This window comes from Trichoplusia ni, chromosome 4 (assembly GCF_003590095.1).
Source record: "Trichoplusia ni isolate ovarian cell line Hi5 chromosome 4, tn1, whole genome shotgun sequence".
NCBI lineage: Eukaryota > Metazoa > Arthropoda > Insecta > Lepidoptera > Noctuidae > Trichoplusia > Trichoplusia ni.
In genome coordinates this window covers 3,408,944-3,426,995 of record NC_039481.1, presented here as the reverse complement: position 1 = coordinate 3,426,995, position 18,052 = coordinate 3,408,944, and the positions used below count along the sequence as shown (strand labels likewise).

At 34.6% G+C, this 18,052-nt stretch overlaps 2 protein-coding genes across 2 annotated transcripts; both read right to left on the bottom strand.

The window, feature by feature from the left end:
- Window positions 1-6,310: 6,310 nt before the first annotated feature.
- Window positions 6,311-12,432, bottom strand: LOC113492567 (cytochrome P450 6k1-like). Its single transcript, XM_026870071.1, has 8 exons — window positions 12,014-12,432; window positions 11,625-11,780; window positions 9,531-9,715; window positions 9,054-9,214; window positions 8,206-8,324; window positions 7,662-7,767; window positions 6,900-7,145; window positions 6,311-6,571 (listed from the first exon to the last, which is right to left on the bottom strand). The coding sequence occupies exons 1-8, from the start codon at window positions 12,386-12,388 to the stop codon at window positions 6,411-6,413; spliced, it is 1,509 nt and encodes a 502-aa protein (XP_026725872.1). The 5' UTR covers window positions 12,389-12,432; the 3' UTR covers window positions 6,311-6,410.
- Window positions 12,433-13,955: 1,523 nt separating this feature from the next.
- On the bottom strand, window positions 13,956-17,388 carry LOC113492565 (cytochrome P450 6k1-like). The gene is made up of 8 exons (XM_026870069.1): window positions 16,825-17,388; window positions 16,600-16,755; window positions 16,081-16,265; window positions 15,744-15,904; window positions 15,066-15,184; window positions 14,816-14,921; window positions 14,483-14,731; window positions 13,956-14,177 (listed from the first exon to the last, which is right to left on the bottom strand). The coding sequence occupies exons 1-8, from the start codon at window positions 17,194-17,196 to the stop codon at window positions 14,020-14,022; spliced, it is 1,506 nt and encodes a 501-aa protein (XP_026725870.1). The 5' UTR covers window positions 17,197-17,388; the 3' UTR covers window positions 13,956-14,019.
- Window positions 17,389-18,052: the final 664 nt, after the last annotated feature.

The following is an 18,052-nucleotide window of genomic DNA, read 5'->3' as shown; positions in this document are numbered from 1 at the left end:
TAATGTTTTATAGGCATTATAACGATCTTGCTAAGCCATATCTGATTAAATGCTTTTTTGAAAACGTATCTCTAACCAGTTAGGTTACAGCTACGTTTTAAATAAAGCATAACATGTGAGCACGTGAATACACATACGAAAGTCTATATCGAGATTTTTCTTAACCCAGCTATTCTTTATATTTATTTACAGTAAATTAAATATAAATTGCGCCTTCATTTTCCACTTGATTTATTTGAAGGAACTAAGCTTAATTTGCTCACAACTTATATACATAGATTGATTAAGAACTGGAAATTTGAAGAGAACCAAATTTTAATTTATTGTAGGTAAGGATATTTTGGTTATGTTGAAAACAAGTAGAAAAAGCAATGTTTTGTAATTTGATAGGCTCATAGCTCTCCAAACATTTTCCAAAGAAAAAGTTACGTTGGAATTCACAACGGCATATTATATTAAGAGCAAAATGCTCAAGGGCTAATTTTTGAATGTGGAGGAATTCCGAAAAAAAAACATCGTTTCAACAACTTTTTTATGAGGCGCTCATTTTCCAACATTCATTTTATTAGGTTTATTATTCTTTAGAATATATTTTCGAGTTACCTTTTCAGAAATTATGAATTATGCTAATCAGCCCTTGAAAATATGAAGAGTTACTGTGCAGCTGCCGTTATGATCATGGTCCCGAATATTGTTCTAATCTTATCTTTAATGGTAGCGGTTATAATCCCGTATATATAGGCCCATTTATCTATGGTCAGACCTACTTCACTTTCCCCACTCACAAGCGAAAATATTTTGGGTTCACTTTCAGTTCGCGTTCTATTCTTTGCGAGTACTCTTGTTATCCCTTAAACCTTCGTTTCCTATTTCCCCATTGTATTTCTATTTCCTCTGTTTATTTCGCTTTCATAAAATGTCTTTTATCAATTTTCTACCGACGTGTGATATAATTTAGCCTTGTTCGCGTCTCAAATCATTATTTCTGAGCAGGTCAGGGGCGCGAGTTTGACAATTTGCACATTTTTCTGAATATTCTTTTTTTAACACGTATTCGTTATTATACAAGTATGTGCGACACCTCTGAAATTATATTAAAATGAATCTTACACGAAAAAGGTACCCGCTCCTACCTTTTCTATAGAGTTTATGTACACGCACAGTACGTTCATTACATGATAATTATCTAGGCTCGTATTTTAGCTCTGCTCTCCTAAGGGCAAAAGGATTTTGGCAGAATGATATTATCAGGGTTAATGTAGGTTTTAGAATATTTATATTTGGCAATTAGAAAAGACCAGGTCTCGCGTATTTATACTTATATTTGCAGCTATACTCGTACACAGCTTCAACACTGTCGAAAAGAAAGTTTACGTAATATCAAAAATTCGTCACATGTTACTGTTCCTTTCAAACAAATGTTAATATACCTATAGCATACCTAGGTAAGGGACAAGATGGCGCGTGAAAAATGCGTTTAATGGTGCTGATTCACCCCCGCCCTAACACGAAGAGGGTGTGCCACTTTTCAATTAATTCCTCCGCCGATCCTATTCTTTGAAAGATAAACGATTTACAAGATTAGTTAATCAGTATACTCGTAGATTAAAGTCACCGAACCGCGAAATCAACAAGATAATTGATATTAAGAATAATGCTCGGTTTTAATCTGTTATTAACATCGCGGCTGTTTAAATCAGATTTGATTAAAATGTATTATCGTTTCGTTTATCTTGCGTCTGCGAAGCAAGATTGCTGCTTTCTGATAACCTAAAAATGTTTGTTTTGTTTCGGCTATCGGAATACGACAGTCTGTAGGAACCTACTGATCTTTCATGAGAGTCTTTAAAAATGTTTAATACATAAAAAAGTGGTAACAGAAAATTTGTATTGTCCTAAAAACGTTACGAAAAAACTATACAGTTTTCAATTATTTTTCAGGAGTAGGTACTGTTTGAACAAATGAATTATTTTAGGAACTAGCCGTGTATTTTGAAAGTAGAAATTAATTTCCTTGTTCTATTTGAATTTGGTACTTCTCTTGTATATACAACCTTTGTGGTTGAATGTACGTAGTGTTGTTGCTCTTACCCGGAGGCCGACTGCCGACTGCCGACCGGCGAGCTTGTTCGGCCTCCTCGGTAATGATTCGCATTGTAAAGCGCTGCGACTCGGTAACAATGGATGATGAACTATGTACCTATGTATTCTGTCCTCTACGGATGGTTCTGTCTGACACAAGATGGACTATCTTGTGTGCTTCACGACACATAACATTCTACGAGAATTAGAAATGGTGTTCACATGTCTTTCGAGAAATTATCCTCTACTAATTGGATGTCATTGTTAATTGGTATTTAGTATATTGAATAAAATATATATAGTAGTTTTAAAAATCAATTCGTAAATGCGGTACATCTAAAAATAAGATTGGGATGGTTTTGTTCTAAAGAAGAACCTAATATTTTCGGTGCCTATTTCAGTCACTTTGTGAAATTAGCCTGTATTTTGTGCTACATAAGGAAAAAGAAAGAAAACAGCGACAATGGCTTCCGTAGATAAGTCCGTTTGTGAGTGCTGACGCTTAAGGACAAAAGGATAGGGTGTGTTACAAAATCTCCATTAGGACGCGATCGATATCACGTTTAGAATAATGGTCTGATTTTGGAAACGCATACCAATCCACGAAACATTCTCACTTCCTGGAAATGGTTTTAGTCCATTTCGTATGCCTTTTACTAAACATACCATTTATTATTTAATTTAATCATTCCGAGTTCGGCCTTCACTATTAGGTATTTATGGCATGGAACAGCTCAGCAAAGGGTTACATGGTTTTGCTAATGATGATTTCCGACGTTTCGAATTTCGGAGCTATTTATTTAGTTATGCAATAATACCGTTCCAAACAATAGTCAATAATACCGCTTTATACGCACAGCTTCAAGGTTCTGACGGGTGCTGTTTGAGGTCGAGTGTTTAGTTAACGATGACGCTGTCAATCTTCTGAATGACCATTTTCTTTTTTATGTACTCAGTTGCTAAGTATTACTCAATACTGGTTACTCTGCCAAAGACGAAGGGATTAGTAAATAAAATATCACGGAGTCAACCATGGCCTCTTGGAAATGAGGGAGCACTCTGCAAGGCGTAGCGGAATCCTGCTTCCACTAACTACAGCAGTCTTACCCTTAAACATATAGAAATCTTAAAATCTTGAAAAAATGTGTTACGGCTCATTAGTATCTCGACTTTGCACGGATCATTTCTATAATGTGGCGTTACTTTGGTTTAAGTATTTAAGTATAAGTAGATATTAAGTCATCAGACATGATAGCAGCATAGATAGCTACGATTTGAAAAGAAAGAGAGAGATTAGACTAAACAGATTAGTAATTGTATTATTTAATATAACTACTATTATTTTTATACTTATAATCCGCTTTGATATGATAAGGCAACGAATATTTTATAATATTATAGTGTCTCTATTTTTGATATAGCGAGCAAATTTGGATGTAATACTTTTTATTAATGAAGAAGATTATACTTGAAACGTTGTTGCTACCCAATATCGAACAAAACCAGTGAAATCTTTTCCACACCAAGTACCTTGGAAAGTGATTGAAAATTAACGAAAAGAACAATACGCCTAAAATAAAAATAATCTTGAATACTGTAGAGTACACGCTTCATGAATCCAGTTTAATTAATCAATGTTTGCATATCCTAAATGAACTCGATGTTCAATTAACGCTTTTACCGAATTCATAATAGAAAAAAAATGGTAGAAACCGGTAATGGAAGTTTTGAACCCATTTGAATATTGCTCCTTTGTAATTTAGACCCTAGAGGAAAAAGGAAAGGCGTTCGAGAATGCATTTTAATAGACTGTCTGTTCATTTGTTTTAAGAGATGGAATTGAATAGTAATTTGCTCTAGATTATGCATAAAGCACCCAAAAATCTTTTGATCTTGTATTTCTATTGGAAATACGGTATTTTTCCATATTCCAAGCTATCAAGAACCTATAAACCAATTACATTTCTCCGAACGCTAACTGTGACGAATCACCCCAATGTATTGAATTAACAAGACAAAGTCACGACATACGTCAATGTTAAAATCTATGGGAGATTCGATTTTTGATACTTCAATGTGTATTGTAACATTATTTCGTCTTTCTGAACGCGTATATGAATACTTACCTTTATCAAAATGACGAATAACATTCCAAAAATACATTCATATAATTTCAAAAGGAGAAGGAAATATAAAAGTATCAATTGCTTATCGTCCCGTTAAACATATGAACATCGGAAAGGCAGAAGACGGAAAGGGTATTGTTGTTATTATAACCGATCCCATTTGAAGGCGAAGTTTTGTATCCGAACGAGGATTGTCGGTTTACCGCATACATAAAGCCCGTATATCCATTAAACAATCACAGCGGTTGTATGGCTAAAAGTATTATGACGTCACAATTAGTGAGATTTTGACCGTGTTTTGGTGTATGCATTTCCCTTGTCATATTTTTTTCCGTAAATTAGGATTGATGCTTATATAGTTTGCCGAATATTTCGCAAGTGTTTGCGCGTATTTCAAAAGTGTACCTAACACGTAAAACACTCCCCCAGTTTACTAAATTAACCTTTATTTACGTTAATAAATGTTTATCCCAAAATAAATCATTTATAAGGTTTCCAGCCTATACATTATATTTGTACTCACTCCCATGTTGTGAATCTGACACTTATCGATGTCCAATTCTATTTTCCCTTTTTTCCTCTCGTACGACTTGAAACGAATTTCATGTTCGCAACAAGATATAAATGATATATTATGCTGCCTGCTTGTTGCGTGTGTTGATTCTGTCCAAATGAAAGGAAAACGATTTGTCTTTCAGATATTCCAGTTATAGGTACATGAAGATTAATGTATGAACTATACACTTGATTCTCCATTTCATGAAAGAATTTTACGTGACGTTCTTGTTTCTAATTTCTATTACATATAACATAGTCTATTCTATCATCTATTACATAGTAAAATGTTAGGTTTTTTAAATGTAATATTACATACTATGTTTAAGTAAAGAAATCAAGTTTCCATTTGGCTCGTTCTTGAAAAAATCGGAGTAGAACTCCATCAACTTATAGTTTCCGATAAGAGCGAAACATGATGAAGATACTGAAGACAGGAAATTATATTTTGTGCCAGTCCCTGGGTAAATATGGATATTTTTTCGAACTCCATTGTATGGTATCTCAGTCGGCTCCGTTCTCGATCTCTGCATGAAAAGGTGGGTTACATATATTAACCATAAAATAATATTCTCGACTTAAAAGTTAGAAAAAATATAAGTTAAGATTTTTTGTAATCAGATGTGAAGTCAATACTTTTTTATTAATGCTTAAAAAAATACAAACTTCAGTCTTTAAAGCCAGAAACGCAACAAAAGTTTTTCCAACATTTGGGCAACATCTAAGCTTGTAAGCTATTCTACAAAAGTAAAGTATTAGTGAGGATGACTCTGTGAATATGTTGTACCATTTTTTTATTAATTATGTTGAAAAGTAGACCGCACACATGATTGATGATTGTAAATGAAAAAAAAAAACATTTTTCTTTGATACAGTAGATACGCTTTAGTGATTAAGATGTAAATAAAACAAGACGGCTGATGTAGATAATCGGATAAACTGCTAAATAACGTTACATTTTGATGGATTGATACCAGATTGTAATCTAGATATACTCTTTAAGTGTTTTATTGCCGTTGATTTGATTATTAAAACGACATAATGATGTAAATATGAGTTGTTTCTATTATATGTACGTTACCACTTGGAATAGGTCCCCACATCACTGTAACACTTTCTATTAGGTACTAGTAGTGATTAATTTTAAAGCTTCCGTACTCAAAAGGCAAAAACGGAATTATATTTCTAAGGATTCGCTGTCTGTCCGTCTGTCACCAGACTGTATTTGCAAAAGTTTATCGAGAACCATTATTGCTAGATAATTTAACATACTAATGGTAACAAAATTAACTTATGTTTCGTAAAACATAAAAATAAATTAAAACTTCGAGGTGAAGGTATTGCCATTTGATAGGTGTTCTTTCAATAAATGAATTTTTGTTAATTTGTACGGAGCTCTCGGTTTCGCGAGCGCACTTGATCGGATTTTGTAGTATGTATTTACATAGCTGTATACCTATGTACATGTAACGTAGTAATCAATTCATGAAAGAGTAGTTTTATAAAAAAAGGCAATGCAATCAGACTATAAATAAGTTTAGATTTTGTTTTTATTGGATGCCTACTACAAAGGCTATGACGAAATATACATATATTAAATGTTAAATTAATATATTTTGTACTCTGCAAAATAATCAGTCCTACTTTCTAAGAACGAGCAAATATTTTAGTTTTGGTGTCGTATTTTGGTGTTAGCAAAACGCTGTAAGGGTCTGACACCACTTTGTATTCAGAATCGGACTCAAATCTGTACTTAGTTATAAGCTGAGCGAGTGCACAACGAATCTGCGTCATGCCGTAGCGTTTACCTGAAAAAATACATGATATTACATACGGTATGTATGAAAAACTTTGTTTGATCCTTAAAGGAAAAAATCTAGCTCTTCATGTGAGAGTAAAATATATTTCTTTAGCTGGATTTTGGGGAATTTACTTAAGCTAATAAAAAAAAGTGGAAAACAGCAATAAACTGGACTGAGTGAAAATGAAAAGGAGGTCTTTGATTTGCAGTGAGACTGCGAAACAAAAAAAACAGCTTAGATAAAAAAAAAATTGAATTGATCGGGGAAAGTTTTTTTGTTTTTTTTTTCCACAACCACTTAATTATTTCAAAAGTTGAGAACAGTTGGTACAAACCTATGCAAAATCTCGGTCCTTCTCCAAAAGGCAAAAAGCTGAAGTCGTGATTATCATTATCCGAGGAGTTTATAAACCTTTCCGGGCGCCATTCATCAGGCTGGGGGTACTTCTCCTCATCGTAATGGATGCCTAGTATGTTCACGTATACTGGAGTACCACTCTCAATAGTAAGGTCCTTCCATTTGAACGTGTTGTTGCATGCTCTGTCCAACAGCTGAACTGGTGGGTACTTCCTCAAGGTTTCTGGAATAATAATTATGCTATGTTAAATACCATCTGAAAGTAAAATAGTTGCCGTAATAAAAAGGAGAGAGAGAGGGCATGCCTTGTTGTGCGCCGTCTCGTTTCCCACAATAGGTGAATTAATTGACTTTAAAGTATTGTTTTAACAACAAAATCTTACAAACGCCTTTAAATATAACACGTTTGAGCCAAACTTGATGAGATTTTCATGCGATAATTGCCGTTATTCTCAATGACAGTTATTTCATCGTAAACGAAAAAATAATCAACAAATCGGTTTATGCAGTCCGAAGTGGTGAGGCAACGAACATAAAGAAGAACAAAAGACAGACGAATTGGGAACCTTCTCCTATTTGAAGTCGGTTGAGAAGGTAGTGGTTAAGCTATGGGGGTTACATATAAAAATAAAAAGAATCTTCCGTAGAATGTCATAAAAGCACACAATAACAGAAAGACAGCTGTACAGCAAGACAAGTAAACTTTTCGTTTAAAGAGTTAGTAGTTGTGAATACGCACCATGGATGCAGGCAGTAAGGTACTTGAGCTCCAGTAATTCATTGTAGTCCAATATGTCTTTTCCGCTTTCTTTCAACGCCTTACTAACTTCCTGATAAAGCTTTTCCTGTTAAAATGCCTTTAATGTTACTATAGTAAAAATAATTGTGACTCAAAGGAAACTCGATATCAAAACCAAATGATTTTAATGATAACTGAAGTTATTTTTATGCACTTCGTCATACATATAAACATTACTATCACTCAATGACCAGCTGAAATGATACTTAATAGTTAAAATACGCATTTGACTCTCAGATGACCTTCGTTATATTAAAGGTCAAGCATTAGTCACGTTTATATTATAAAAAGAGTTTTATCATCAATACTTTGCTCTACTAATTAGTTAATTTTAATATGCAAACTAACTATTAAAAGAAAACTTCAATTCCAAATATTGTGCCATCTGAAATCACCAACCTCCTTTGAGCAAGCAAGATGGCTCTGAGGCTACGGTGATTTACCTTTGCCTAGGGATATTTATAATTGGCTAACGTTATAATACCTGTTGCTCCGGGTGGTGTGACAGCTCATGTATGCAGTAGCTTAGCGTCGTAGAGGACGTTTCAATAGAGCCCAATATGAACACGGCAGCTTGGGCCAGCATTAAGTTGTCAGCTAGTTCTAAAAGTATTTTATTAATGGATTTATTATTAATAGTGATTCATAAGCTTATCATATGTACACGATTATGCGTAGTTTTGTCTGTTTGAATGAGTGGAAATTTTCGGCACATGACTGACAACAATTTTTTATACAATTTGTGTCGTTAATTATTAGTTACTAGTCACGGTCACACTATTGTTATGACATCATTTGGTAATTAAGCAATTTAATCCTCATAATGATGCAATTAGTACCTAACCAAAAATATTAAATCATGTAATGACATAGGAATTGTAAAATTTTTGTTCGTTTATGAAATAAATGATTGTTACAATGATAATATTTTGATGTAAACAAGATATAAGATAATCAATCTTGATAGAAAGCATTTACATGTCGAAGTAAGATAAAAAAAATATTGATACTATGTAATGGAAAGGCTATAACTTTAAATTATTTTTTCGTTCCTGTCATGATATATTTGTTGAATTGCCATTGACACTATTTAGTGACAATTAGTATAGAAACCTAAATAGTAAATAGTTGGTGAATCTATAGTCTAGATACAAATATATTGGATAGAAATATTTGGAATTATTAACACAAAAACTTTAAATTTTGTCCTAGAAAGTTACACAAAAAATATTAGATTGATACAATTATTGAATAACATCAAACTTCCTGTTTCTTTCTATTCGCTTAATTGAAATCCTTCAGTGCATGATCTTATCTAGGAAGGAAACTTACCCGTGCCCGATTCGGCCGGTAGTTTCAAATTATCCTTCAACTTCAACAAAAGGTTTACGAGATCTGTATCATTAGTTAGTCCAGTCTTCTTTCTCTCGTTCACAACATCCCAGAACAACTTTTTTACGTATTCCGTTGCTTCTTTTGAGAAGAATTTGAATCTGAAAACGATTAGTTGTATCAACACAATGCAATTTTGAATGCATTGTTATGAACTTTTGCTTCTGTGTCTCTGTAGAGTCACATAAATATCAATAATACTATTCTAACTAATTCCCCACCCGCACATCTTAAAATAAGACTTGCGTCTGTGGAAGATAGGTGCTGCTTTATTCCATGTACCTAGTGCACGGCAGAAGCAGAATTTCTTAGAGAGGTAGTGACCGGGTTACCCAGGTTTCCTCACGATGTTTTCACGGAAAGTACATTTAACGTTAACATTATCCATGCATACCGCAACATGAAATTTGCAATTACTTGAATATAGCAGCGATGACGGGCATGAAGAAGATCATGGTGAACTCCAGGCCTCTCCAGAAGGACCACTTGAGCATGTTGCAGGTGATGTACCAGAGCGGCGACATGCCCTCCTTCAGGGCACTGACGCGGATGCCGAACACTGTGTACGCCACCGTGTCCGATGTGTACATGAGAAACAATTTCTGTGGGAGAAAAACCTGATTGAAGACCAGTTGTAATTGTCCTAGCGTTACGTTGATTGTTTTGCTGTGTTGGAAAAGGAATAAATGTATTTCCCTGTAAGGTTTTCGTTCCTACGCTGGTGCAATATGAATAATGAAGCTTGGGTAAATGATTGTTTAAATTTAATTTATGTAACTTGGCATAATCAATAGATTGAGAAAAGAAATCAAGGAAACCTGCTGTTGCCCTATTCACAAAACACAACAGACAAGACAACATTTAGGTATTTTACACGGATCGGGCTTAGGATAGCATTGGGATAAACTATTTTAAATATGTACAGCCTGGACCATTAAAATAAACACAAGTTGACAGAAATACGGAAATAACTAACAAGTATATACTTAGGCATGAGTTGCAAAAACAAATGACAAATGACAACATTGTACGCTCCTACATAATGTAATGATAGGATGCAAAAAACTACAATCATCACGTGCTTGTAAATAAAAAGACTATTTATAACAGCTATTTAGTTCATGACGTACGTATTATAGCCATGGGATAATACAGCCTACTTATTCGTATGTACCACAATTACGAATCGTACCATATACCTAACTATGCAGCTATGTACTATATTGTCAGCAACAGAAGTCTGTTTACTTACCCTTATTTAAAAACTGACAGGGTTTTTTTTTACCTACGACTCCCGCATTAAGGAATTTGGTCCTTGTTCCGCGGAAAGTTTCACAAACATTAAAGACTCATGCACAAGGAAAGCTAGTCGGGACAACCATTTGTAGGCCATAAAAACGCTTAACCTACGCGGGGATGGAACCCGCGAGAAGTCGCGCATAGTGAGTTTTCAGTGCTGACCACAACCACTCGACTTTAAGTGCAGTCATACGCATGTAGGTTTGTGTATTTACTATGTTTTTACTAGTCCAGGTGTCAGGTCCATTTTGTAACTATATCACTAAATACAGTTGTCTTGAAAATTCGTTTGTGTTAACCGACTTCCGTGCTGACTGTACTTACGAAAGTAACTTACTGAGTTTTGGTGGTTAAAAATAGATACATAATATTTAAGACACAGGCATACCAGCAGGTGAGACCATCGATAAAAATACGTATGGAACGGACTCAATTTTAAATGTTACGCTTCAACATGTACCTAAGATAAATAAGTCTGTCCAGTAAGAAATATGAGCGAGCGAGGTAATAAAACGGCCACAAGTATCGATTACCAATATTGCCTTCTTTATCTAATGAACAGATCTTCTTGAAACAGATTTTACTTTAAAGATACTGACCGCAAAAAATATTTTCAATAAAGAATGCATCTTAATTTTTTTATTATTCTCCGACACTAATTAAAAGGTAGTTGTAACTTAGTCTAGCAGGAGTCATGGCAAATAGAGCGAAAATATTACAAAGGAACTTTTAATGTTATACACCGTGATTTTTTAGTCGTCTTACAAAAGCAGCCCAGTTCATGTATCCAATGACTAGAAGAGGTTCACGATATAAAATATGTAGGTATTAATAGGATTTGAATAAATTTAAAATGCAATTTTTATTCAATATTATGATGCGATTCGTAGTTTTTTAGAAACATAGCTCTGTTGCGAGCGCGGTCCAAGCCTTGTAACAATGGTGAGGGGCGCGGGCTGCGGCGTTTTTATCATTTTTAAGAGTATATGTCAGATTTCTCTTGTTTATTTTTTCTTCGTACTTATTATCTTAGTTGATGATAAAAAAATAATAATCGCGCCTAGGGGTAATTTACGTCGGACTGGGCTTCTTTTGTAAGACGACTAAAAAATCTCCGTGAATAAAGTGTATTTTGGTACAGAATTCTGCTGTTACTAAAACGAATAGTTTATTTCATTATAATTGTACCTTTTTGTAAAATAAAAACGTTACCTTGAAATCAACTGGCTCATTGTTGTCTATGAAATCCGTTTGTACCTTACGAACCAGTTCCGCTGAATTTGAGTTCATAAGGTTAGCGAATCCCTTTAGCCGGGCGCTCGTGAACATTGGAGATATTTCATTCCTCATTTGAGTCCATATGGGGTTCTAAGACAAACACAATTCTTTAGAAAGAAAGAAGTTTAATAAATCGTTGTTCAATAAGTTGAGAAATTACGGTCACTTTGCTAATTTAACTGGTATCTAAATAAGTAGAAGATCTTGAATGGATATAAGTATCCGAAACTCCAAAAAATATATATGTGACATGGCTAAATTGCTTTTAACTGTTGGTAATCCCTTATGGCCTATACAATGAATTAATTTTTGTAAATTCTTACCTTGACTGAAAATAAATTCAGAGAACCCAACGGGTCGTCATCGAGCCCTGAATACGAGAACCTGTTCTGAAAACTATCGTAGTCTTTCACTAGCACATGTTTTGCAAGCTCTGAATTGTTCACTATAAGTGCCGGGGTCCATCCGAAGTACATTCCAAAGTACTCATCCTTGTACTTTTTGGTCCAGTCATAGACAGCATCAAAGAAACTCTTTCTCATCAAGAAGGAAAGGTTTCCTAAGAAGAGCACTGGTTCTTCGACTTGTGGCACTCCGCGTTTTTTCCAGTACCCATAACGATGTTTTGAGAAGAAATAGAAGGCCGTCAAACAGATTATTATAACAGCAAGTAACGACTGCGTGATAGCGGTCAACATGTCGGCGTCCGGTAAGTTCGCGCGTTCATGTAAAAATGGAGTCCCAAACCATTAAGACAATCGTGTGGATTCTTAAACAGAGTTATCAGTTAATGTGCTGATAAGTGATTATCTTTGTTCTTGTATTTGATTTTTTATTATTTATTTACATTTGTACAGTAAGTACATTTATGGTTCAGAAGTTCTATTATTTTATGTACATAAATGTTTCTTGGGAGTGAAATTAAAAAAAATAATTAAATGCTCTTAAAGAATGTTATACGGAACTCGTCTACAGACTACATTTGTCTAGCTAGTTGTAGGAATTATCGGGTAAATTCGGGTATTCAAGTCTGAGTTAATGTTTAACTAATTATAAATTAGTTCGGTTTATTTCATTTTGAAATTAATATTTTGTCCAGTGCAATGATATGCTATTAATACGATTTCTGGAGATAGCAGTAGCACGGTTATCCGTTAGCACTTATCGCAGCGATATGCCGATACTTTATAAATATAGATCGATAGTAATCTTTTCAATAACCAACATTTTTTAAGGTGCATATGTTTGTTACGAATATACACTCAAACGGCTGGACTTATTGAGATAAATTTTATGGAGGTAATTGACAACGAGCGAATGATGGAGCCTTTTGGAACTTTTTATTCTGATAATAGTTGTGCTGTCGTATTTCAATATTGTTTAAAAAAAAAAAACACAAGGCGCGGCTATTTCGTTTTTTTTTTTCTAACACATTTTTACTTGAACATTCGCACCACTTATACCATACATCATGAATATATATATTTAGGTATGACTAAATTTTGAACCAATTAGAAAAAAAAACACAACAGCATTATTCAAAAGACTGATGCCTGATTAACAAAAAATACATATCCCATTACTGAAGTTATAAAGTGGAAGAGATAATAACACTCTTCCTAACGAATGAGTGAATCCGAAAATATATCAGCAGAGCTCTCGTTGGCTACTTTGCACGTACGAGCGATGGGGAATTTAATTTAGCATTAAAATAACACTAGGTATTCAAATAACGTCACCTATAGCAAGAAATAGTAGAATGACGGCTATTTAATTTCTGTTAGAGAATGAGTCCGTCCCCTTTGATTGGTCCTTCAGCAAATATATTTCCCGTCATGCATTCTAATAACATACTTTTAAATAAATGCCAATAAAGAACATGTCAGCCTTGGTTGTGTCGTTAGTTATCTCCGCGATTACTGTGATATAATAAATGACATAATGAGCGATTAATTAGCGGAGTACTGGCAAAATTATATTTTATCACTGCACGGTTAACCGAGTGGTTCACTACGCCAAATCCAATATTAGCGACATGTCGCGAGTTCGATCCCCGTGTATGACGTTTGTGAGTCTGGGCTTCTTTGTGAATGTGACTTGAACGTTTGTGAAGGTAAATAATGATCAATTTTTTACTTTTAAGTGAAGTTGTTTTCATGACCTGTTTGTATATCCAGTGCTTTTTGTTTCGTGGAGGAAAAGCGAGCAATATTTTCATGGTAACTGGAACAACTCTACGGGTACAGTGGTCAAAAGGACAAGTTCAAAGTGGTAAAATTCTTTTATTAATATCATACATAATATTTACATTAACACTTTCGGCGTTTATTTATCGGGGGATGAACCTCATACTGAAACCAGATTTGGGCGACAATAGGAAGTTGTAAGGATCAGCGTTTATTTTATACGGTTCTACTGGCTCAAGCTTGTACTTAGGCAACATGTGGGCGATAGCGCTGCGTACTTGCATCAGCCCATAACGTAGACCTAAAGAAAAAGAAAAAAAAATACTTAGTTGAAATATATATGAAATATGCTGTCATCTGAGGTTTGTCTATTTGACTATTATTATTAGCCTCGAATGTCCCACTGCAGGGAAAAGGCCCTTCTTCTTCTACTTGTCTCTTCCGTGAGAGGCGAGTGACCAGTTAAATTTTACAATTTTGTTATATTGGTAAAAGTGTTTTACGGATTGAAGAGATATACTCTCTTAATCCGTAAAATACTTTTTATATGATGTAAACATAGCTAGTGGCACATACACTAAGACAGCAATAACTATTGCAACTTACCGATACAGTTTCTAGGCCCTTCGCCGAACGGAAGCAATGTAAAGTCTAGATTGTCAGTTTCGCTTTTGCCGTCAAACCTCTCGGGAAGCCACTTCCCGGGCTCGGGGAAATAATCCTCGTTGTGATGGATTCCAATCACATTCACAAACACCGGCGTGCCCTTCTCAATGGTCACCTCATCATTCAGTTTGACTGTCTTATTGCATAACCTGTCCAAAAACGGTACTGGAGGATATTTTCTCAATGTTTCTGAAACGTTTGATAAAGGTTTATCATTAAGTCCTATTAATTCCACGAAGATTTAACTGAGGAACAAGCCTTTTTCCCCCTTACCCTGTATGCACGCAGTAAGATATTTAATGCTTGCTAGTTCTTCGTAGCCCAATACCTCTTTGCCACTTGATTTCATGGTTTTATCAATTTCATTAAACAATTTTTCCTGAGAAATAAAATCAAAATCTTTACTATGCGCCTAATAACTTGCTCCTACTATACATACTAGTTAAATTTACTACTGACATTATGCTCAAAATAAAAGTAAGGTAATAGAACACTGATATAGTAGTTTGCGTCAAGACGTCACCTGCTTATCAGGATTATGAGACAGTTCATGCAGGCAGTGCAGAAGTGTTATAGACGAGGTTTCAATGGCAGCGAATATGAACAAAGCAGCTTGTGCCAACATCAGATCATCAGCAAATTCTGGAAGGAGACATTCAATAGTTTTGACATTTTCTTTGAAACCAAACCAAAAAGTTATTTTGATTAGGGGCTGTTGGAAAATTTATTACAGGACACAAAAAGTCTTTCTGGTTAGTATGGATAAGGAGATTATGGCCACTTAGATCATCATAAGCGGTCCATCCATATCAAAATATAATTGATTTTCATTAAATGAAGATCAATTATTTTAGAAGATTTCTTATGAAACAAAAAAAAAAGCGATACAACGAGTTATAATTTTGCTCTGAAAAGTCACTCTCATTTTTTTATAGTGTATTAGAGTTCAGAGACCGTAGTGTTAGCAGGTATAGCTAAACATGCCAGCAAAAAACAAATACAGATAGTTAGGTGTAGACTTAAAGAAAAAAGGACTTCAAAACACAAATTGTCAAATTTCGGATGCTTGGGTTAATAAACTCGCGCGCTTAGTGCTGTTTCAATATTTTTTCTTCGACACATTATAATAGATCATTAATACTATCCGTTAATATCAGAGTTACCTTCGTAACTTTAAGTAGACATATAGAAGTGAACTTACGGGCGCCGGATCCAGCAGGCAGCTTCAAATTATCTTTTAGTTTTAATAAATGATTGACAAGATCTTTGTCACTGGATTTTCCCGTCTTTCTACGCTCACCGGCAACATTCCAAAATAGTTTTCGTACGTAGTCTGTTCCTTCTTGTGAGAAGAGCTTTTGCCTAAAACATATTATAGTTTAAGTAGAACAATTTTTCTTTTAAGGTGCATAGAACAACTGAGCTATAGAGTCAATAGAGTCAAAATTGAAAATTGAAAATATTGTTTCATAGCTGGGTGACTAAAATGGAGTTCACTTTTGTTTTTATATACTTGTTTCAAAATGCACTTTACTAACCTCAATGTCTTAGCTATGAAAGGAATAAGTAGGATAGTAGAGAACTCGATGCCTCTCTTCAGTGTCCATTCCATCATAGGGCCGGTGATGGTCCAAAGTGGCGAAGACCCTTCCTTCAAGGCGCTTACTCGAATGCCAAAAACGGTAAAAGCTACGGTATCAGACGTGTACATGCCAAAGATAGTCTGGATATGAAAAAGGTTAAGAATTAGAAACGTCAGCTTCACAGATAAATTATAACAAAACAACAAACGCACTAAACAAAGCTTGTATAAAGAGAACTAGACAATAAATTTATAAAACTACAAATTTCTAAATATGTAATTTTATCAAAAAAATTACATGCTATGGATCAATTTAACTCAGGCGTAGCACAAATGTTCACGCTTATCGCATAAACATTTGTCCTGGATGGGAATCGAAAAGGGTCACCAACAGTCAAACAACAACTGCGTATTACGATTTTATGACTAACTAAAATTATAAAAAACTGATTGTAATTAGAGACTATTTACAAACCTTTACATCGACAGGTTTGTTATGGGCGATGTAGTCGCGCTGTATCTTATTGACTAGCTCGACGGAATTCAGATTCATGAGTTCTGTGAGTCCCTTCAGACGCATAGTTGTGAACATTGGGGTGATGTCTGCTCTCATTTGTTTCCAAACTGGACTCTGCAACAAAGGCTTCATGAAGAAAAAGTATGATAAAATAAATCACTACTCTTTGAAATCTATACATACCTTAAGAGAAAATAAATTCAATGAGCCCAAGGGGTCTTCTGCCCGTCCACTGTAGCTATATCTATCCACGAAACAATCGTTATCCTTCACTAAAATTTGTCTCGCGTACTCCTTGGACTGGATTATGAGCGTCGGTTTCCATGACAGGTATATCCCCAAGTAATCACGCTTGTTTTTTTGATTCAGCGCAAGGAAAGCTTCTGATATGCTTGTCCTCATGAGGAATGATAAGTTACCGACGAACATGGTCGGCTTCTCATAAGACACGCCACGTTTTTTCCAATATCCATATTTATGACGGAAGAAAAAGTATAATACGGTAACAGCACACGTGAAAAAATAAAATGCGCATTGAAATACATAAAGCAACATCTTGCGTCCGATCGCTGTGATGACTTGTACTAAAATACCGAGGCTGTATAAATACGATGCTCTTAGTTAGTATTTATCGTTGCAAATGTCAACCTTATCATTACAAACAACCAGCATAAACTACTTATTTTACAGACACCGTACCGTACCGTTAGAAAAAAAGTTCACAATATTTTGTACAAATATCTCAAAAGTGAAAAAGAATTGCTTATGAGATGCAAGGAGAAATAACCAAATACTGAATGTTCAATAATTTGAATTTAGTATTTCAGTTTTTTCAGGTTGTGGAAAAGCAAAACCTCCAATCTACGTATTCAAAACATGTGAACTAGTAAATTGTGAACTAGTAAAGGGAGGAAGGTGATCTTGAATGCATGGCGTTTTTGTGTTTTATTCTTTGTTTAAATTTTCTTTTTGTACCGTTAATTTAAAAATTTTTTACTGCCTTCGAAAATAAAAAATATGAAAGGCTATTTTAACAAAGGAAAAAAATGGTGAATACACGATTTTTTTTTGGTATTTGAAGAAGAATATTGCAGTATGTATCTCATAAAAGTACGGTGAAATGACATAATATGCTAGTAAGAAAACGAATGCTTGTGCACTCGTATCACACTATTGCTGATAATTAATATAACTGCTTTTGTTATTAAATAGAATATAGTTTAGTAGTAGCTGTGGCAGTAAAGTAACGCCGCAGGTTATCTTAGGTTAAGTACTAATTATAATGTGATCTATTTTCATAGAACAGATATGACAACCGTACTCTAGTCTGCTTGGACTTACAAACGGTAAGACCTACTGATTATGCGCAATAGATACTCCACTGTTAGGTACTACTTAATTAATGAAAAAC

Excerpts from the sequence above, each read along its gene's own strand:
- LOC113492567 (XM_026870071.1), bottom strand. The coding sequence starts at position 12,388 with ATGTTGACCGCTATCACGCAGTCGTTACTTGCTGTTATAATAATCTGT. Across the intron at positions 9,215-9,530 it reads GTCATCGCTGCTATATTCAA|ATTCAAATTCTTCTCAAAAG; the intron begins GTAATTGCAAAT and ends AATCGTTTTCAG. Across the intron at positions 8,325-9,053 it reads ACCGGCCGAATCGGGCACGG|AACTAGCTGACAACTTAATG; the intron begins GTAAGTTTCCTT and ends AAATACTTTTAG.
- LOC113492565 (XM_026870069.1), bottom strand. The coding sequence starts at position 17,196 with ATGTTGCTTTATGTATTTCAATGCGCATTTTATTTTTTCACGTGTGCT. Across the intron at positions 14,732-14,815 it reads TCTTACTGCGTGCATACAGG|AAACATTGAGAAAATATCCT; the intron begins GTAAGGGGGAAA and ends CAAACGTTTCAG. Across the intron at positions 14,178-14,482 it reads AGGGCCTAGAAACTGTATCG|GTCTACGTTATGGGCTGATG; the intron begins GTAAGTTGCAAT and ends CTTTTTCTTTAG.